This window comes from Dermacentor andersoni, chromosome 9, assembly GCF_023375885.2.
Source record: "Dermacentor andersoni chromosome 9, qqDerAnde1_hic_scaffold, whole genome shotgun sequence".
NCBI classification, from domain to species: Eukaryota; Metazoa; Arthropoda; class Arachnida; order Ixodida; family Ixodidae; genus Dermacentor; species Dermacentor andersoni.
Window position 1 is genome coordinate 138,566,999 of NC_092822.1, and position 23,136 is coordinate 138,590,134.

At 47.1% G+C, this 23,136-nt stretch overlaps 1 protein-coding gene and 1 pseudogene across 2 annotated transcripts in view; one reads left to right on the forward strand and one right to left on the reverse strand.

The window, feature by feature from the left end:
* Positions 1 to 23,136, forward strand: part of LOC126529764 (EGF domain-specific O-linked N-acetylglucosamine transferase-like) — a 182,861-nt gene that overhangs the window by 2,128 nt on the left and 157,597 nt on the right. For both annotated transcript variants that reach the window (XM_050177270.3, XM_050177273.3), the window contains exons 2-5: positions 325 to 491; positions 12,572 to 12,669; positions 15,345 to 15,453; positions 18,860 to 18,960. In XM_050177270.3, the coding sequence (XP_050033227.1) occupies positions 325 to 491; positions 12,572 to 12,669; positions 15,345 to 15,453; positions 18,860 to 18,960 (475 nt within the window). The remainder of the gene's footprint in view (positions 1 to 324; positions 492 to 12,571; positions 12,670 to 15,344; positions 15,454 to 18,859; positions 18,961 to 23,136) is intronic.
* LOC140213193 (uncharacterized) lies at positions 9,258 to 10,053 on the reverse strand (annotated as a pseudogene).

A 23,136-nucleotide genomic window follows, 5' to 3' on the forward strand; every position in this document is an offset into this window, starting at 1 on the left:
CATTGCTTCTCTTTTGTTCTCGGAAGTTACAATCTTCATGTTTCTCTCTTTTTTTTTCCGTTCTTTCATCTATATCCTAGCTCACTGGGTAATAAAGCTAGCTGTGCTCTGGCCTACTCTCTTAGTGCAATAACTGCTCAGTCACCACTGTGTGCAAAATATAAAACAGCACAGCTCTGTTCCAGCCTTCTGTTTGTCTTGCACTTTGCTGTTTTGGGCTGAAGCAGAGCAGCAGCAGTTCTTTCACTGTACTGGTACCAACGTCCTACAGTAGCATACAATGTTGTTTGGTATCACATTCTGTTAATATTCCCTCGCCCTCAGGTTATTTTATGGCTGCTACGGCCACAATTGCTGCTTACTACTTGCCCGAGGTGTGCGGCCAGAAGCCTTACGACGTGCGGCTACCAGAGGAACACATGGGCATGTTCTTTCACAACAGCCCTGAAGCTGCGCGCAGCTGTCGGGAGGAACCTGCCTGCCCGCACAAGGTAAGTAGTGAGGAAACATACTAGCGTGCCTGCTGGGAAACTGAGTACAGCCATTTTCATGCCTCGGGTGCCCAGCAGAACGCAAAAGGAAGAGGACAGTGGTACTAGCTCACAGCTGAAAGACTTTATTAAGGCCACACAAATAAGCAGCGCCAAACAACCGTAGTGCTTTTTTCACTCTAGTGCGCGAATGTAGCTCGAACTGTAATTATTGTAACGAAGACAAAGAGGCGCACTTGGCCATGGGCACGAGGACTGCAGTCTCGAGGGGAGGCGACGATGAAGCGGAAGTAAACGAGGCGTCCGGCAACACGACCCTTTGTCTGCTTCTCTCCTTCTCCTCTCCTGTTTTGGTCAAGCTTTTTAGATAATGCAATTTTACTAATTGTATATTTGCATATCTCACTGATTAGTTGTATCAGTTATGCCCCTATTCTGAGGGCCTTTAGGGGTATTTTGAATAAATAAATAAATATACCCTCCCATGCTTCGCATGCAAAAAGTCCAGGCAAGGAATGAAGTTGCCTGAAACAACAATCATTTGCCTTTCTAAAGGTATATCGCTTTAGCATATAATGCAACTGATGAACAGCTGGTACGGGTTTTTATAGGAACAGCAAAGGAAAATATTGAGTTGAGCTACATCGATAATTACTCGTCGAGAAGTCTATGGTTGTTTTCTCTAGGCCAATATATATTGCTTTGTTGCATAGAAATTTTCATCTGAAGGTCGCACTGCTGGGAGGGTACTCGGTAAGGGTCCACCTAGTGAACTCCATTTTGGCTGCTGCCGATTGGCTAGAGCCGCTCGTCTCCTCCTCTCTCGTACAGCTTCATCCAATCGTAATGGACAGCCCATTAGGTGGACTCTTACAGAATACCACCTCTCCCCCTGCTATTCAACTTGAACCGCACGTGCTAAACATACAAGTTGACATAATCTCCACGGTACCTCCCTCTATGCCGTTCTCTGTGAATCGGCCTTTGCTGAGGTCATTAACGATACCATTGTCAACAACGGGCGGCGCCACTTTAATTTTCCATTTTCGTCATTTATCTTGCTTACAGACGATATCTTGCTACGAATGACGAATTAGTTATTACAGAAGCCTAATCTTTCAATCTAGTTCTATGGTATAGTGGAATATGGTAGTGTGTCGTCTGGTGGCGAAAACGTGCCTCTTTTTGCGATGACGGCCGAAGGTGCTGGAGCACGCCGGTCTACTGCAGCACCACCCATCACTGCAGCTTGGAGTCATTGCTGGCGAAAGGGAAATAATGGTGCAACACAGGGCCTCCGGGATTGGCAGTTATGGTGGTAGCGGAGGTCATACATGTACGTATGGAGCTCGCAGATTGCTTGTTGTGGTTTTTCCTGCCACATTTGCCCATTCTTTATGTGCACGGGAAGCGCTGCATTTCTAAATATCTCTGTGTGTGTATGGGAATTTCTTCAGTGAAACCTGGCAACCGCCTTTCTGGCTGATGCAACATGAAAGGAATCATATGCAACCCACCAAGCACAATGCAGGTGCTCCGTCCGGGCTTCTTATCGTTGCGTGATTCGAAATACTAAAAACATATGCATGCTTACTGAACGAGTAGATGAGTGTTTGTTTGTCTTCTGCAACCAAAACGCTGAGCAGACGATCGGGGACACTGCATGATCTGTGGTTGGAAACGTGCAAGCTTAGATGCCGTTTTGATATATCCTAACAGTTTGTAGGGTTTATTTCTTGTGAATTATGTTAATTTAAATTGTTTTTAGAGCATTTTTGTTTATAAATACAGGAAGTGTTGCATAGCATGTTTAAATTTCGCGTGCTAGGCACGCCGGTCGATCGCAGTGCCCTACTGGTGGCATCATGGCAGAAGCGTCCCAGGTTCTGCCATTCTTTTGCTGTACGGACAACACACTGCCCCATTCCAGTACACCACACTAGTTCAACTTAATATATTCTTTTAAGTGTCCCTTAAAGATATAGCATGTTTTGACAACTACCCAGGTAGCCTTACTCCTGTGGTGCAAGAAAATATCACCTTTGTTAAACAATGGCAAGCAGCTGCAGCGCCCACAGTGATCCAAAAAAGAAAGCCAAGTTGCTTGTGGCTTTCTTGTCGAGATTGTTAGCATGTTCCCTTATTGATAACATTCATGAACGTACCTGCTGCTTGTAGTTTAACACTAAGAATACTATAGACAAACTTGGTATTGTTGCGAGTGCACACCGCCAGCATCTACATGAACCTGATGTGAGAGGCTCAAATTCAAGGCTGAGATGAGACATCCTGACCACCTGACAACTGCTGTCAATAAAATGCCATAGTGAAGTGTTGTGTCGGCAGCGGCAGGCAAGCAGGGGCCCCGACCAGCGAACGCACGGCGAGCGCCGACGCAGAGAGGGAGACACGGAGCTAACTGCTCCTGATGAAAACCGGACAAAGGACTGAGCCGGCTCGTGGCTGTTTATTACTAAAAAGGACTTCACATGCCAGATGACACCTCCTGATTGGTCCCTGCTCGTCACATGACAGAAGGGGTGTGCGCCATCTAGCTCAACTACTATCAAACATAAATGTATGATAACACAGAGATCTGGCAGGGGGCGACACTATACTACATGAAGGAACACAGGCATGAAGAAAGGACGATGACACAAGCAACTTACGTAATAGTGTGAAACATGAGGAAGGTACGACTATAGAGACCGAGTGAAAAGAACGCATTGTTGTCCCTTCCTCGTGATTCACGCTGTTACATAAGTTGCATTGAACCAACTAGCCCAACAATCAACCATTCGACACAAGCACTCGCTCAAAATTAGGTAGACTTGGAGGACACACAGAATATGTATGCATTCATTACAGAGAGCCCAAAATACAACAGAAAGAGAAATGGAAAAGGTCATATTGAAAGGTCACAATGATTGAAGGAACAGTACACATGTTTGTCAAGAAAGCAAATTTGCTCTCGCTATCATGTGAAAATTGATGCTTCGCTCATGCATTGTACCTTTTCGTTTGATGTGGAATGTGTTTAATACCATATTACACGATTGTAAGTCGACTCTAATGTAAGTCGACCCCCCCCCCCATACCGCATGACAGGGGAAAAAAAAGAGCATACCCGATGGCACATTCCATAACGAAAATTTATTAGTAGCTGGCATGGTCACTGGACTACTTTTCACTAGTGCTGTCATTGCTGCTACGGTCCCACAGCGCGTCCTCATACAGCGAAATACCACATTTGGCAAACGACCGCACCACGACATCTTGTGGAACAGCAGCCCACGCCGAATGCACCAAACCACACGCAGCCATCAGGGAGGCTGTTTTGACAGGTCCGGTTGGCGTAAGTTCGCGGTCTTCTGCCGCCAGCCACTTGTTGTACTCACGGGGGAGCAGGTCCTTCAGGGCTTGTTACATGACCATGTCGCACTTCACTGGCAGGGACCGATCACGCATTTTAGTGACGTACGCTGCAAGCTTGGCCTACAGCTCCGCAAAGCGTTCCGACTTCAGCTCGTGGGAAATTCTTCGCTTGCTGTCACAAGTGAAAATGTTGTTTCGCTGCAGTCACCACTCTCACACCAACCGTTCAGAAACATCAAACTTGCAGCCCGCTGCGCAGTCATTTGTTTCTTCGGCGTAAAGGATGGCAGCCCTCTTCAACGCTGCTGTGAATGAGTGCCGAATGTGTAGTGGTCCTGGAGCACTCGTGATGACTGAGGAAGCATGGAAGTAGCACGTAGCCGGCAGTCGAGTCGAACGTGTCAAACTAAGAGCTACAGGGAAACAGAAACACGTAACTGAGGTTTTTAGCGCACGAAAAGGGACGAGAGACAGCGGCAATACGCGGACACAGCGCTAATGAGTGCCGAATGTGCATATTGCCGCTGTCTCTCGTCCCTTTTCGTGCGTTAAAAACCTCAGTTATGGAATACCAACATGCCCTAACCTACGCTCTTTCTAGAAACACGTGTTGCGGCATTTGCTCTTCCATGAACATTCGATGGATGGATGGATGGATAGATGGATGATTGAGGCTCAACCCTTTGAATCAGGCGGTGGCGGGGCGCACCACCTAGCCTTGAATGGTACTACATGTATATGCATGCATACCTATGTATTTACACCTTCACTTTTGCGTTGGTATTATCTACCAATCAGATAGCCTCCGTTTAGTTATTTATACCTGTTCAAAGTCTATTTTACTTTCACTGTCTTTAAAACGCAAAGCTTTGCGTAGTTCCCCGTTACATTCAACTGCAGGGTCAAGTTGTTTACAAGCATCAGGTGTTCAGCCGTTTCCTCCTCCTCTCCACACGCGCCGCACAACAAATCTGTCTCCTGGTATACATATACCAGGTACGTTTTAGTACATTTTCGGTACGTTTTAGTCCGCAGTACACCTGTCCTGGCTTCAAACAATAATGAGCTTCCCTTAGAGTAATTTTAAATATTTTCTTTGGCTATTTCTTGCTTAAATGTCCTGTATGTCTCTAATGCTGATTTGGTTTACATCTCTGTTTTCCACATACCCCTCTCTGTCTCCTTAACCTTTTTCTGGACGGATGATTCCTTACCTGTCCCCCCACTGCTGCCCAAGTATTCGCTTGTCAATTTTCTAGTTCGCTTCGTCCACCTTGTGTCAACATTCCTCATGTTTAAGTAACTGAAAACTTTCCTAGCCCACTGCATTTTCCATATTTTTCTCAATCGTTCCTCAAATGCTACCTTGTTACTAGGCTCTCTGCCCTCGAAAGAAGACCATCCCAGATCCCCCTGCACCCCAAGATTTGGTGTCTTGCCATGTGCTCCCACAGCGAGCCTACCCACACCCCGTTGCCTAGTTTCCAACTGTTGCCGGGTCTCTGCTCTCATACATAAAACTGCTTTGGCAAAAGTGAGGCCTGGAACCATTACCCCCTTCCATATCCCTCGTACTACCTCATACCAATTGTAGTTCCACAGTGCCCTACTCTTCATAATCACTGCACTTCTGTTACCTTTAGTCGTTACATATTTTTCGTACTCTGTCAGATACTCAATGCCATTATTTATCCACACCCCAAGATACTTGTATTTATTGACTATCTCAAGCGTGGCCTCCTGTATCTTATGCTCACCGCAAATGTTATCATTCGAAATCACGGCTGCTGATTTTTCTTTGCTAAACTTCAAGGCTAATCTGTCTCCTTCTGTACCACATATGTCCATCAATCCCTGCAGATCTTCTGCATTGTCAGCCATTAATACAATATCGCCTGCGGACATTAGTCCTGGTAATGACTGTTCAATCAATTTTCCTTGTTTAAAAAATGATAGGTTGAAGCCGAGTCCGCTTTGCTGTATTTTGGCTTCTAAACCATGTAGGTACAGCATAAACATCAGAGGTGACAATGGGCACCCCTGCCTAAGCCTGTGCCGAATCATTACAGGCTCCGAAACCTGCTTTTCCCATTGTATAATCACCCGGTTACATTTATAGATATCTTTTAAGAAATTGGTTACTCCATTTTGCACTCCTAAAGTTTCCAGAATGCCCCACAAGCCCTCTTGAAGTACACTGTCATAGGCTCCCTTGATATCCAAAAAGGCCAGCCATAGGGGTCTGTGTTCCTTTTCAACCATTTCAATGCACTGTGTTAGTGAAAACAGATTGTCTTCTAGCCTCCTATGCTTCCGGAACCAATTCTGTAGCTCTCCAAGTACCCCCTCGTTCTCTACCCATGCCTGCAGTCTGTCCTTTATAATCTGCAGAACCACCCTGTAAACCACTGATGTCCGTGTTATAGGCCGGTAGTTATTTATGTCAGCTTTGTGCCCCTTTCCCTTATACTATATCATTCTCATCCTACTTAGCCTCCATTCGTCAGGTACTTTACCATCCATTAGCATTTTGCTCACCACCTCCCTTAATGCTTTCTTAAATTTCGGGCCCAATTTCTTTATTAACATAATTGGAATACCATCGGGGCTTGCCAATGTGCTACTTGCTACCCTCTTCTCGGCCCTTTCCCACTCTCTTTGTCCAAGCTAAAGCAGTGGGTTGACTGGGCTATTCCTCTCCGACATACTGCATGTACCATTTTTCTGTTCTGTAAATTTTTCCCTCATCATGGTTCCTATATGCTCCTTTGCCTCCTCTCCTTCTAACCGAGTACCTTGAGCTGTTACTATATACCTCTGCTCTACGCTTGTCCTGTTACCCACGGAGTTCAGATGTTGCCAGAATTTCTAGCTACCTGTTTATCTTTTTTATTGCTCATTTCTGACAGCCATTGGGACCCTTTTGTCTTGATTTTCTCGTTGACCAAATAGGATGCTTCCCTTCTGCATTTTATGTAGTTTACCCACTTCCTCTCTACTTCTGCTTCAGGTTCTCCCTTACTTTTGGAATACCTGTGTTCCCTGGAGGCTTCCTGACATTTCTGTCATCATCATCATCAGCCTGGTTACACCCACTGCAGGGCAAAGGCCTCTGCCATACTTCTCCAACTACCCCGGTCATGTACTAATTGTGGCCTTGTTGTCCCTGCAAACTTCTTAATGTCATCCGCCCACCTAACTTTTTGTCGCCCCCTGCTATGCTTCCCTTCCCTTGGAATCCAGTCCGTAACCCTTAATGACCATCAGTTATCTTCCCTCCTCATTACATGTCCTGCCCATGCCCATTTCTTTTTCTTGATTTCAACTAAGATGTCATTAACTCGCATTTGTTCCCTCACCCAATCTGCTCTTTTCTTATCCCTTAACGTTACACCCATCATTCTTCTTTCCATAACTTGTTGCGTCGTCCTCAATTTAAGCAGAACCCTTTTCGTAAGCCTTCAGGTTTCTGCCCCCAAACATGAGTATTGGTAAGACACAGCTGTTGTACACTTTTCTCTTGAGGGACAGTGGCAACCTGCTGTTCATGATTTGAGAATGCCTGCCAAACACACCCCAGCCCATTCTTCTGATTATTTCAATCTCATGATCCAGATCCATGGTCACTACCTGCCCTAAGTAGATGTATTCCCTTACCACTTCCAGTGCCTCGCTACCTATCGTAAACTACTGTTCTCTTCCGAGACTGTTAAACATTACTTTAGTTTTCTGCAGATTAATTTTTAGACCCACCCTTCTGCTTTACCTCTCCAGGTCAGTGAGCATGCATTGCAATTGGTCTCCTGAGTTACTAAGCAAGGCAATATCATCAGCGAATCACAAGTTACTAAGGTATTCTCCATAAACTTTTATCCCCAATTCTTCCCACTCCAGGTCTCTAAATACCTCCTGTAAACACGCTGTGAATAGCATTGGAGAGATCGTATCTTCCTGTCTGACACCTTTCTTTATTGGGATTTTGTTGCTTTCTTTATGGAGGACTACGGTGGCTGTGGAGCCGCTATAGATATCTTTCAGTATCTTTACATATGGCTCGTCTACACCCTGATTCCGTAATGCATCCATGACTGCTGAGGTTTCGACTGAATCAAACGCTTTTTCGTAATCAATGAAAGCTAAACATAAGGGTTGGTCATATTCCGCACATTTCTCTATCACCTGATTGATAGTGTGAATGTGGTCTATTGTTGAGTAGCCTTTACGGAATCCTGCCTGGTCCTTTGGTTGACCGAAGTCTAAGGTGTTCCTGATTCTCTTTGTGATTACCTTAGTAAATACTTTGTAGGCAACGGACAGTAAGCTGATCGGTCTATAATTTTTCAGGTCTTTGGCGTTTCTTTATGGCCTTCTTAACTTCTTCATCCCACCAGCTCTTGAGTTTTCGTATCCCTTGCCTTGTTTTCCTGACTCGCGCCTTACTTAGCTCACGCCTTACTTAGTCTCATTAACTTTGGGTAAGTCCAATCAGTTTCAGTACCCTCTGATATTTCCTCCTCAATTTGTTTGGCCGCTATTTCCACTTGGTCTTCTGAGTAAAAAATCACATCTGGCATTTTCTCACGCGTTGTTCGTGCTTTAATTTCCCTCTTAAAACTCAACTTGGTACATTTGTTGTCGCTACCTATACTTCTGGAGCCCTGTTCATCTATAATCATGGCTCCTAATCTATCGTACATCCTATGTGACATTAACACATAATCTATTGTCGAACCCCTACCTCCCATGTTATGATCCCGTCACACTTTTCAGTAGAGTTACAGACAACTAAGTTAAGCCTCTCACACATATCCAGCAGCATGGCACCTGTAGAGTCTGTGTACCCATCCATATCTTCAACATGCACATTCATGTCTCCTAATACAATTATCTCACATCCTTTTCCCAGCTCATTGATGTCCACTGCTATACAGTCCAACATTTTTTTGTTTTCCTCTTTAGCATTTGATTTGATCCTGTCCAAAGGTATACAAAGTCTAGAAGTGTTTTCGCCCCTGCTACTTGTCCTTTTAGCCATAAATGCTCCTTGCATTCCTGTTTGACCCTTTGCCAATTTGTATTTTTATGAGTGAGTGCTCCAATTCCCCCGCGTTTTCTGCTACCCTGCACTCTGTTGCAGTATTCCCATGCATAATCGGGGTTACAGGGCGGTTGTTCCATGTCCCTAAGATGTGCCTCTACAAACCCATAAACCATTAAGTTCTCCTGCCTTAGTTGTTCTTTGATTTCCTCCCATTTTAGTCTATTTATGCCACCTTGCATGTTAATGAACCCTATGTCTGTCTTAATTTGGCTCATGGTGCTTATACCTGTCGCCTCTCCTACAGTACCGATGTTTGCTTGTTCATGGCTCCTGCCTCGAATCGTCTATGCCTACACTGCTTCTTTCAGGGCTCTAGGTCCCCTTAAAAAAGCTGTTGCCTGGCGACCCATCCTGCCCCCTATCCTTTTGCCTGTGGCACCACTGTAGTGAATTCCATTCTGCACAAAAGGCCGGAAGCCGGTTCCACACACGTCCCTGTTGACCTCCATCACGCTGTACCCGAGTCGTCCACTCAGACTCCTAATGACCCGATTGGCCTCAGCCACCCTCCTTTCTACCTGGTAAGTCTGGCCCTGGACCTCTGGGATAGTGCATATGGTCACATGCACCCTCCCGGAGGCCTCTCTAAGCTTACTCAACCCAGTCTCAATGTGCCTCTCAAGGTCCTGGCTTCTCCCCTTAAGCACGTCATTGAGCCTAGCATGCATAATGACCAAGCTGTCGCTCGCCGTGCTGTCCCTTACCACTTCCCACACCTTGGTCATTGCTTCCGCCATGCCCTTGCCCGCTTGGCCTCCACATGTGCTCGCCCGTCCGCCTTCACTCTCGCCATCATGCCTTGTTCAGCCCTCCCTACGTTGGAGTCCCCTATTACCAGCACCCTTCTGCGTGCGAACCGTTCGCCTCCAGCCTGTGTCCGCTGCCCCTCCCTGCGCGCCCGCTGGCGCCCCTGTGGCTGCAGCGTCGCCTCACTCGAGGCTTGTTGCGCTGCTTCACTATAACTACGCCGATTCACTGGCGGCGAGCTGACAACCGCTTGCTCTGGCTCCCTGCCTCCCACTTCGCCTGTAGGGTCTACCCTACTTTCTGAGTTTTTGCCACCGCTTTGATGTCCTGACCCGACATTCTCCGCTGCCCGCGTCTCAAGCGCCTCGAGCCGCCTTTCCAGTTTGGCGCTCCTTTCTTTCTCTTCCTCAAACTCGGCCACAGTCCTTACTAACTGCGCGGCCTGGGCCGCCTCCACCTTGACGAAATTGTCAACGTTCGCCTGCAGTGCTACCTGCTCCTCCCTCAGGTCTGCCTTAAGCTCTTCGAACTTAGCCACCCAATTCCCTTCCAGTTTTTGGACAGCTTCCCTGATGCCCTCGCACGACCTGCACGTGAAGCTAGACCCCTCCGCGTCTGCTAAATTCTGGAATTCTAGACTCGTCGAGGAAGCACCATCGCAGGCACTCAACGCACTGCACTTGCTCCCCTTCCCCCACGGCCTTCACGTTCTTCGATTTCATCTCCCTAGGCCCAACGAGCAAGTTCGCCAAATAACTCAAGCAAAGCCGACCTCGACCGCTATCCCAAACAAAAATAAAGAATTATCACTCCCTACCCCATGTAAGAATCCGAAGAGCTAGCTGAAAGATTTAAATAAGCCTATCAGATAGGTCCCTCCTACCACCTAGTCCTATCGGGGGAGCTGCCAGACCTAGACAAAGCCGCTATGTTTACTACTCTTACCAAGAATTCAAAATTTGCGCCCCTACTCCATGCAAAAGAAAACACTTTGAAACACTAGCTAATAAAGATAAAAGAGTACTTAGCTACGAACGAAGTCGCTGAAGCCTCGAGCACAGGTGCCTTACTCCCTGCTGCAAGTGCCACCGTTCTGGGGGTGCCGCCGCGAATGGAACAGCGGCACTGGTTGGATGGAAGGTAGGAGCGTCCCCTTTGAAATGGGTGATGGCAGTTGCCACCATGCTCAGCTTTTTATTTTTGTTTAACTGTGTTGTAAGTTATTAAAATTTGCCATTTTCTTTAAATACATCTTCCTACACTTTTAACCTTGTCAACTCTCTGGTTTTGAGCCACCAAACCTTCAATCACTTTTTGTTAATTTCCACCGCACATTTATTTACATGACTATTGTTATCTCTGAACCCTAGGGCCTCAGGAAGGGTGACTGTGCCTGCATCGACATCGGGACAAATACCATCACATTTTAGTATGAGGTGTTCTATTGTTTCTACAGATTTACAACACACAGTACATGTGTCTTCTTTGTTAAATTTCTTTTTATAGCTCCTCGTTCTAAGACATCCTGACCTAGCTTCAAAGAGTAGGGCACTGCCTCTTGAGTTATCATAAAACGCTTCCTTCCTGATCTGCTGTTTCCAGTCTCTATATAGTTCAACACTATGCTTCTGTTCCATTGAATTTATCCAATTTTTACCTTCCGCGTTTTTAACCTGTCGTTTAATGCTCTTTCTTCGTCCTCGTGTCTGGCATACTTACTGGTTAGCTTCCTAGTTCTTTTCCGCCATTGTGAGTCAACGCTCTTTCTGTATAGGTATTTAAATACCTTAGCTGCCCACCTGTTATCGTGCAATTTCCTCAGACGTTTTTCATGTAGGATTTTACTCGGAGCTTCCCGTGCTTCGAACGATGCCCAGCCCATATCTCCCTGTACTGCTTCCTTAGTGGTTTTCCCATGGGCACCTAGTGCTAATCTTCCCACAGCTCTCTGATTTACTTCTAGTCTCGACTGAACCTCTGCCCTCAAACACAGGACCGCATTCCCGAAAGTAAGCCCGGCACCATTACTCCTTTCCAAATACCTCTCAGTACCTCATACCTGTTGTACCCCCACAATGCCCTATGTTTCATTATCCCGGCATCTCTTCACCCTTTTGCTATGAGAGATTGTCCGTGCTTTTCCTTATACCTCTGCCCTTTGCTTATTCATACCTTGAGACTATCTTCCATCGACTATCTTCCATACTTCCATTGACTATCTACACCCCCCATGACCAAGTGTTGTGTGCGCTGTCGCTGGCGCTGCAAAACCCTAAAAAAATGTTGAAAAACCCTTCCGAAAAGCGAACAAACGCGCAGGATAGCGAAAACTAGGGGTAGGGCCATAGAGCAAACATAAAATCGTAACTACGTTGTAGCTCCCCTGATATCTCATTGGTGTCATTTTTTTTTGGTGGTGCCATGTTTTGGTTTCGATTGTAAGTCGACCCACCCACTTGAGATTTTCAAATTTAAAAAAAATGGGTCGACTTACAATCATGTAAATACGGTATTTGATGTGATATGTGATTATAATGCCTAGACAGAATGTTTGTGTTATGAAAATGAGGATGAAGGAACACAAATATTCATTAGTTCTATCGACTCGCTCCTATATTGCAGCACATGCCGTTTAGAGTTTGGTCATATGAAGATTGAACACTAAATGATTCACAACTGCACTTTCATCTTCTTCACTCTAGACTTGTAGGTTCCACTACAACAGGACTTGTTTGGTGAATAATACGTTTTCAATGCTGGTTCTGTTGCCCACCACTGGTGCTGATTGTAATTTTTGTGGTGGCGGTTTTTACAGCTTGCAGCTCTCTAATGGCATTCTCATCTGAATTTTCTGCAGCATTTCATCAATGCGAAAACCTGCTGGGGATACGAGCCTGGCTGCTTGCCACAACACAGATACTGTCTTGCCGCCTGTCCTGAGGGTTCAGCTGGGTGGTAAGTGTCGTTGTTGATGCCTTTTTCTCAGTGGATCACCATGTTCCTACTTAATTCACTGACGGCCGACTGCCTGACAACATATGCGGTCGAAATGTGAGGGATTGTGAAATGATTCTTACGTTAATTAGAATTTACACTAGAAAAGTATGAACTGATGCACACTCATCTTCCTTCTTTTGTTGGGCTGCTGAGCCCGAGGTCGCGGGATCGAATCATGGCCATGGCGGCCGCATTTCGATGGTGGTGAAATGTGAAAATGCCTGTGTGCTTAAATTTAGGTACACGTTAAAGAACCCCAGGTGGTTGAAATTTTCCGAGTCCTCCAATACGGCATGCCTCATAATCAGAAAGGGATTTTGGCACGTAAAACCCCATAAATTAAAATTTTTTTTTCGTTCTTGTGGCTAGCAACTGCAGTTGGAAGCTTATCTTTACATCATTGCTCCACTGTGGGACATGGTCATTCCACTTAGTAGGGCATAGACTACACGCTAAATACAATAGCCAAAGAAAACACTCAGCACAGAAATGATCACCGAGCGGAGTTGTTGCCAGAACATTTGTTGCTGGTAAGAAGTTGCAATCAGTTGTCCTTTGTGCTGATGATCTGGCAAAATCTAAGTGTTTGGCACACAGGTCATCATGACATGCCTACAAAAGTTATTCCCTCAGTGCCTTGAGAATGAGGAATATTTCCTTTCTATTTTCACGGCTTTTTCTGTGGAAGACGTTGATCTGCAGGCAGTACAGTGTAGGCCCTTGTGATAGTATGTGAGGGACAGCACTGTCAGCTTCTCAAACGTGCTTGTTGGAACGAAACAGTTCAGTGTCCACATAGTGATGATTAGCTATCTGCACCATATCAGTGGCACCTACCGTATTTACCCAATTCTAACATGCCCTTGATTCTAACACACACCCAATTATCACATGCTTAAAATAAGAAAATAAAAGTGCACCTGAATGTAACATGATGTCGATTTCTTTCAAAAGAATAAGGAGCATGCTCCTCACGTTTGCAATCAGAAAAAAATGAGATGTGACAATTTCCCTTCACAAAACACTCAAGAGAATTGTTTGTTATAATGCGCTTTCATAATGAAAGCAGCACATCATCTAAATTTGCACTTCACTGGCCACATGTACAAAGCACACAGGGGTGGTACACTGGAGCGATCACTTTCACAGGACTCTGCGTCAGACTTGTCGAAGTATGCAGTTGACAGCGTTCCTGGCACTGTGCACAGATCACAAGCTTGGCACAGTGTGAGAAACGGTGGTGGCCTTATATGCATCTGGTGCCGAGTCACATGAATTCTAGCGACAAGGATGGTATCTCCTGAAGTGATTGCCCGAGAATACTGCTTCAGATCAGTCGAGTGCAAAATGAACCCACAGTAACCTTCACAAAAACGTGCTCGGTCAACCTCTTGTGATGGCAGTGACACCTGATGGCTGTGACAGTAGGGCTCTGCCAATGCCATGAACGTGGTTTTCATTTCGTATCCAAATATAATGTGCAGGCAATTTCCTGACCCATTTTCTCGGAAGAAAGGGTGTGCATTAGGTTTGGGCAGATATAGTATATAGGTACTCTGTTTCATACTAAGCAACCAATGCAATGGAAGCTATGCAAATAGTGCAGTTGTAGAAGTCTCACTCCATGCTTTTCACAGTGCAGTTGTCTTTGATCTGGGATGCTTTCAATGGAATAACAACTACAATTTGAAGACACAAGGTCATGTGAAGCCACATATTATTTGCACACCTTTGTGCTGCTGCTATGTTTTTGTCACGAGGTAAAGCTGCGCACTGTAGCTGCTATTCAGAAAACTGTAACACTCCACATGTTCAGTAGTCATCATCATCGGTCTGTTTTATGTCCACTGCAGGATGAAGGCCTCTCCCTGCAATCTCCAATTACCCCTGTCCTGCGCCAACCGATTCCAACTAGCGCCCGTGAATTTCCTAATTTCATCGCTCCACCTAGTCTTTTGTCGTCCTCGATTGCGTTTTCCTTCTCTTGGTACCCATTTTGTAACACTAAAGGTCCAACGGTTATCTAACCGGTGCATTACATGACCTGCCCAGGTCCATTTGTTCCTCTTGATGTCGATTAGAATACCGTCTATACCCGTTTGCCCTCTGATCCAAACTGCTCTCTTTCTGTCTCTTAATGTTATGCCTAGCAATCTGCGTTCTATCACTCTTTACATGGTCCTTAACTTGTTCTCAAGCTTCTTAATCAGTCTCCAAGTTTCTGCCCCATATGGCATCACTAGTAAGGTGCACTGATTGTACACCTTCCTTCCTTCAAGTAGTAAATAGACTGAAATCTGCGATGCCTTCCATGTAATAATTACATTGTATTTTGCAATATACAAGTATGAAGCTTAATGTTACATCAAATTGCATGGCACATACAAGCTTACCTTCATCTGTGGCTCACTATCCCCTGTCTGTAGATGCTACCAGCGAGAGAAACCTCCCTAGCCTTCATAGCACTGTGTGCCACTTTTGAAACAAAGTATAGAAATCACTGGTCCTTATTAAGTGCAATCACATCAATGGAATGGCTGCACAACAGACGTCTGGCATTGCTGTACTTCGTGTAAGCCAGAATAAACTCGGAAGAATGCAGTCGAAATGGCGTGGCGCTCTCTTCCCTGCAGGGCATCAAACAAACAGCAGCAAGAGCAGCTTTTCTTCAACCAGGGTGACTTTGGCTTCATCCACGAACGTAAGAAGACTCTCGGCATTCTCTGTCGGCCGCACAAACCGGTGAGGCTCTTCACAGAAATTGGCTTGTTCACACTCAAATTTTGCACAGAGGGGGCATTTCGTAGTGCATATGTGACATCTGGGTACAATGCAGTCGAACCTACTTACACAGATCACAGATACAGTTGAACCTCGATATATCGAACAGTGTAGTAATTGCGAAACAGTTCAATATAGCCAGAATTCGATGCATAAAGTTACGTAAAAAATGCGTCAGGAACTTGTACAAATCAATCAATGAACGAAAGGTGTGATCGGGCATCGTTGCTTGGAGTGCGCGTTCGGTTGTGCCGCACGCCATTGGCCTAGGCTGTGCCGACTTCGTCCGCCGCGCAAAGTCGGCACGGCCTGGGTCAATCGCACGCGACGTGACCGATCGTGCGCTTCAAACAACAATCCCCAATTGCGCCCCAATCGTGGCGCAGTAAATGCTCATTTGAAGCTTTACTCAAAGTATTTATTTCTTTGGCTGAAAGTACTGCAGCAGTGTAGCCTGCTTATTAGTAGCTGCGTGCTTAACCACGGCGTCCTCAATATAGGCTGTGTTCTAACACTTGCCGTAGACAGATAAGTAGACGGCTAGGCAGACAGTGGCCATCTTAATCTCGTTCCAATTCTTGCGAAGACATCAAAGTAGATAGCTTCGCGAAGACATCATCGAAATCAAAAACGATGTAGGCTATTTTCCTGTCCAAACAAGATGGCGGCTGAGCAGGACGCTTGGAAAGTCGACAGGAAGGTTGTCCACGCACAAGAAAATGTAGACGTGCTATCCTACACTCTTAATGTAAGCTGCATCATGTTTTTCATAGGTTTGCAGGCGCAAATACTTAAGACACAGAAATTATGTGTGCTTCTCGCAACTTTTTCTTGTCACCGCGAGGTGGCGTCCTGTTGCAGAAGCATCTTCCGTGCATGTTTGAGACAGCTAGAAACGCATTCTATTACATGGCTTTGAAGCTGTCTCAGCTGTCTACGTAGACTGTCTCTGATGCTGGCCATAATTGGAACACACCCATAGTCTAAACGAACTACAAGCGTTAAACCAGTGCCTTCTATTGTGCCGCAGTAGTGGCAAAGAAGGGCCAAAGCAGCTGCAGACTCAGCTGAAGTCGGGAGCGGGACATCATCAACGCTTGTGGGATCAACTTCGGCTTTGTCAACTTTGGCCGCTACTTCCGCTGCGATCTCCATGTCCGTCAATCGAAGCATTTTGAGACACTGTCAATAACAGAGTATGAAGTGGCATCTGCCAAGGCGTCCATGAGTGAGCGTGCACTGTCACACGTCTTTGTGGATGCAAACCACCATCCCTTGCAACGCGCGGCAGGCACAGAGCGCAGCACCAAGGAGTCAGTGCGCCAAATGCAATGCGCCGTTGATGTTGTCGAACTAGCCAAGCCGCCGCACGCGTAGGCCGCTATGTTCAAATAGTGCCCTTGCCGCTTTCGATGTGTGCAGCCAGTGCGCAGCAGTCGGGAACACTCATCGCGCCATCGCTATCTTTGAGAACGTTGCGGGAAAGCTCGCCGCCTGTCAACAGAGCGCACCTGGTCTCTGGTGGCGGAGTTCGATATAGCCATTTTACGTCCGACCCTGTTCAAAATAAGAAATGCATGCGATTTTCCTGGTGATATAGAAAGTGTTCTATATAAACAATAATTCTATATATCCGTGTTCGTTATATCAAGGTTTGACTGTATATAATCCATCTATTATAATGACCACATTTTGCAGCATCTACAATTTTCCAATCCTACCTATTAATACTGCATCAAAATATAATGAACATTTTTTAAAAGTGCCGCACTGTTACAACAAACACTTCAAACCAGGTCGCTGTAAAACAAGGGCACATGTCAGTGCAACCCCCCCCCCCCCCGTCCCCCCCACCCAACTGCTACGAGAATTCGACCACCAGGATGAGCGAGCACCGTGCGAAGATTTCAGAAGCTGGGGGGAAGGTCACTTGCTTTCAGCTTTGCTCTATGTTAAGGCAGCCGTGCTTTCAAGACATGTCTCCAGCGTGCTTCGGGATGAAGCAGTACAGCGCATGGCGCCTGTGGCCTCCAATCTCGAAGGCCACAATGGCGGCACACTAGTGTAGAGTTTTCTAGATTTGGCACGGGACCTCGATGGCACTGCGCACATTCTCAGAAGCAAGAGCAGCAGCACTCTCAATCTTGCGCACTTCTTTGTGCAGCACCCCGTGCACTACTTTATGTACACTATTCGGACAATTTTGACCAATATTGAACCAACAGCCACTAAAGCGTAGCTATCGATATCCACGCGACTCGAGTAGGTGTGAACCAGCATGACACGTCACTGCCATGCAAAGTTATAAAGACTTGGCGGTTACGGTTCGTAGATGCTTCTTTTATGTTGTTGCTGATAACAGGGTGTTCTACCTTTCGAACTTCGTGCTTTTTCGGCCGAAGAAACTTTAGTAAATGTAACTTCTCGTCTCCTGGCGCATGTGTAGTCGATGCTGCAGCCATAACCGCATACGTACTGCAGTATTTTCTGCTTACAGCCAACCAGAACGTTTCGCTATTGCACCTATGTAGAATCCACTCGTATCCTACTGATAGTAAAATATATCGCAAGCTCTCGAAGAAAAAATGCCAGCGGATGTGCTGGCAGCTGATTGCCAGCACTGGCGGCAAATGGCAGGTGATTGGAATCGGCCGCACACAATTTCGAAGGGGCTGCAAAGCCGCACTTAGCTCTTTAGATTACAGTTTTAATGGAAACTTGCAGTTACATGTGGGAAAGTGCCGGGAACAAGAATGAAAGTACTGAAAGTCCTATTTTTAGACGAAGGTGATGTTAAATTGTAGCTGCCGACGCCAGCTACAGTGTCATTAATTTTTTTGCATATTGAAAGGTGAGTTTACATGTAATGAACACCTGATACAATGACCACTTTTCAAGGAACTGTCGAGTTTGTCTTAAATGTGTTCAACTGTATTTTGCCGGTACTGTATAGAATAATTAAGAAGTATGTGTTGTTGGCTGCTGCGCAATGGTTGTGCCATCTATCATTCTTAATGTAAAACACAGCGTGCACCGTGTTTCAACATTACAATGAGAGATGACACCAGCATTCCATTTCTGCTGAATTTACATTTTCTTGTATGGTGTCGCCACACAAGATGCACACTTCTGACTTATTGTTTTACTGTCTACCATTTTCCATTCCAATCCTTCTTAGGTTGCACAATCTTTAGATCTTTCCCACACTTTTCTGCTAACATCCGAGTTTCAGGTAAAGTAACAGTATGCAAAATCCCTCTGTTGAATGTTGCTGGCATTAGCTGGTGAAAAGAGTGTACCTTTTGCTATTCTTAAGGGTATGTTACTATGACAACCCATTTAGTACTTTCTGGCTGCACTTGTGCAGGGTGCTTCATTGCTGGAATGTGTCCGTCACATGGAACTCTGTCGGGCCAAGAACATACGTCTGGACTTCCAACGCTTGCTGAGCATGACTGGGCTTGTCAAGTGAGTCCTGGATCGAACTCTGCTGACTGGGATGTTTTCTGATTGCAGCATCAGCTCCAAGGTATTCGGTCTGGTTTTCTGCAGCATGCTACTGTTTAATTGGAATGCTCATTATTAAAATGCCTGCAGGACCAATTGTCTAGACCCAAAAAATCAGTCGGCAACTTCGTTCCGTGCACAAGGCACATCACGATTGAAAATAACCGGTGATGTGAGCTCTTTCGAAACTTGACAAAGATTGCTTGAAACTTGCCGACTAACTTCACATGGCATTGTACTACACTCCACATGAAGCCTACACACACCACAACACACATATGCCGAAACTGTGCCTCGCTGACCAAGCTACCAGACTCGCTGAGGGCCGAGGACTATCGGTACTGCAGCCATCCTGTGATCAATTGCGCAGCCCTTGCAGTAACAATGACTGGCTTGCCACTGGGTCTGATCACCATGTGTGTTCAGGCGCTGCTGCCGGAAGGGTGGTTCAGGATGTGTTGCATTCAGTTTAACAGGTGCCAATGTCCGGGACAGAAGATCTGTTCGTATTGTTTGGGAAGCTGAATTACCAGGTGGGGGTTTTCTCACCTTTAAATACACTAGATTATGATGAGACCACAGCTTCACTTCGAATTACTGATGTTCTACTGCGTAACAAGTCATTGGATGTAAGAAAGCAAATCTAAATTGTTTATCACCAATATCGATATTGCTACGGAACAGCCGCCACAGTGAGGCTGCACTGAGGAGGAAGAAGATGACGTGGGCCCGCTTGATATAGCGTCGCCATTTTGGCCCTTCCGTTAGCTTCCCTGTAAATAAATTGTATATAGTATTGGGCTCCAGCTACACATAACATTAATTTGGTGGAGGTGGACGTTCCCTGTACCCGTCATGGAGCTTCGCAGCGGTCGCAATGGCGACAGTGCAACTTCGGCTCCTGCTGGAGGCACTTCATCTACGCAACCGTCTCCGCCTGCAGCTCCGACCTACGTCGCCATGTTGCCGGCCTACGTCACCGACATGTCGCATTGAACATGTCGCTCGCCACTGCCGCAGCCGCTGGACTTCTCCGACGCGCTATTCTCCTGATTACCACCCTCGCCCCTCTAGCGCGTCCTTTTCCTTCGCCCCTTCTATGCCCGCGCCATCTGACTCTGCGACACCTTTGACACGACCCCGCTACTCCCGCTCGCCTTCTCCCTCCCGTCATCAATCTCGTTCGCCCCTGTCACGCCGTGCTCCTTCTCCGACCTACTCGCCGCACCCCCGACCGGAAAACTAGACAGTGCAGCTTCTGGAGGTGAAGCTGCAAAGACGACATTGGCTCAAAATCCTCGCTTCACCTTACCCACGAACAAGAATCTTTTGGACGTTCTCGTCAACAATGTTCCTGTGTGCGCGTTGGTTGACACCGGGGCGCATGTGTCCATTATGAGTGCTGCTCTTCGCCGTCGGCTCAAGAAAGTTCTGACGCCCGCCCCGAACCGAGTTGTACAAGTCGCCGACGGAGGGGCTGTCGCTATTGTTGGCATGCGCTCTGCCCGACTCACCATTGTTGAGAGATACACCGTCGTTCTCTTCACCGTCATCGAGCGTTGCCCTCATGAACTCATTCTCGGTCTGGATTTCCTTGCCAATCATTCGGCCCTCATTGACTGTTCGGCCGACTCACTTCGCCTTGAGTTGCCTCTTCTTGCCGACCCTGTGGACCTGCCTCCAAGCCATTTGAGCTGCATGGATTTTATTCACCTACCGCCTCAATCTGTGACACACGTCGACTTGTTGTCCTCACCAGCTGTACCTGACGGTAATTACGTGGTCGCACCAATTCCGGCTGTTATACTTACACATGGTGTTACCGTGCTGCACACTGTGCTGACAATTGCTGGCAACCGCACCTGCCTTCCCCTTGCGAATTCGCGCTAACCGCGCAAGTTCTGCCTCAGGGGATTTCATTGGCTATAATTAGCGCTTTGCAGGATGATGAGATCGAGCCATTCACAGTGGAAGATCGTCACAGCTCAGCCTATACCGTGGCGTCATCGCACGGTACTAACGTCGACATTGAGAAGATGGTTTCCTGTGACCTTACACCTGTTCAAGCTGAAGCCCTTTGCCGCATTCTTGATGGCTATCGTGACATTTTTTACTTTGACAATCGACCCTTAGGTCAAACGTCCGTCGTAACCCATCGCATAAACACTGGCGATGCGAACCCTATTCACCGACGTCCATATCGTGTTTCTGCGTCCGAACGAGCTGTTATCCAACAGGAAGTCAAAAAGATGCTTGCAAAGGACATTATCGAGCCTTCCTGTAGTCCCTGGGCTTCTCCCGTCGTACTTGTCAAAGAGAAGGATGAAACGTGGCGTTTTTGTGTAGATTATCGCCACCTGAACAAAATCACAAAAAAGGACGTCTACCCTTTGCCACGTATTGATGACGCTCTAGACTGCTTGTACGGTGCCACCTATTTTTCTTCTATCGACTTACGGTCCGGCTATTGGCAGATATCCGTCGACGACATGGACCGAGAGAAGACTGCATTTATTACCCCTGACGGCCTTTATCAGTTCAAGGTGATGCCTTTCGGTCTCTGTAACGAGCCCGCCACCTTCGAACGAATGATGGACTCTTTGCTTCAGGGGTTCAAGTGGTCCACCTGTTTGTGCTATCTGGATGACGCCATCGTTTATTCGCCCACATTTGACACGCATCTAGACCGTCTTTCAGCGATTCTTGACGTGTTTCGCCGCGCCGGTCTCCAGTTGAACTCGTCAAAATGTCACTTCGCTCGCCGCCAAATCACCGTCCTTGGACACCTCGTGGACGCCAGAGGTGTGCGACCTGATCCGGACAAAATTCGCGCCGTTACGAACTTTCCCGTTCCGAAGTCTACTAAGGATGTTCGTAGTTTCGTAGGGCTGTGCTCATATTTCCGACGCTTTGTGAAGGATTTTGCGACTATCGCACGTCCCCTTACCGACCTCTTGAAGAAAGACGCCCCATTTTCTTGGGGACCTGACCATGCCGCATCTTTTTCACAGCTCACTACTCTCCTTACCACGCTTCCAATTCTGGCCCACTTTGAGCCGTCTGCCTCAACGGAAGTTCGAACTGATGCCAGTGGTCACGGCATAGGAGCAGCGTTAGCACAACGCCAGCGTGGACATGACCGCGTTATAGCCTATGCCAGCCGACTTCTGTCACCCGCTGAGCGCAAGTATTCAATCACAGAGCGCGAGTGCTGTAGTGTCTGCTCCCGGCGCGGGAGTTATCTCTATTTCAGATAAGAAGACTGGACTCGAGTAAAACTCAGAGGAACGTTTATTCCACGACGTGTCGAGCGCCGCGCTTCCCCTGGCCCTCTCCCTTTCAGCCCAGTTCTCGCACCAGGATTCTTCTGTAATGCGCATAAGGGGCACTGCTTGTGGGTTGGCTTTTCTTGGCGATGCTACAAGTGCCTCGCTCTTGTGTGGGCTGTTGCGAAGTTTCGTCCATACTTGTACGGACGCCCCTTCTGTGTCATCACTGATCACCACGCGCTCTGCTGGCTATCCTCACTCAAGGACCCCACGGGACGACTCGCTCGCTGGGCATTACGCCTGCAAGAATATACCTTCTCCGTGGTATATGACGGGACGCTTGCACCAGGATGCCGATTGTTTGTCCCGCTACCCCGTCGACGAACCGGCTTATGCGGACGCCATCGCTCGCGTTTTCTCTGTCTCCCAGTTGCTTGAAATCGGCAACGAGCAACGCCGCGATCCTTCATTACGAGCCCTCATCGACCACCTGCCTGGCGACGCCTCTCCCCGGATGTTTCTCCTTAAGGAGGGGACATTATACCGCCGCAATCTCGATCCACACGGCCTTGACCTTCTGCTCGTAATCCCATCACACCTGTGTTCGACTGTCCTCCAACAACTTCACGACGCTCCCTTGGCTGTACACTTGGGCGTCTCGCGCACATACGACCGTGTACGCCGTCGATTCTTTTGGCCGGGTCTCGCCCGCTCCGTGCGGCGCTACGTTGCCGCTTGCGAGCACTGTCAGCGCCGGAAGAAGCCCTCCACACCTCCAGCTGGATGTCTCCAGCCGATCGACATCCCACCGGAACCCTTTTTCCGTGTTGGCTTAGACCTGCTTGGACCGTTTCCTCTCTCGGACTCC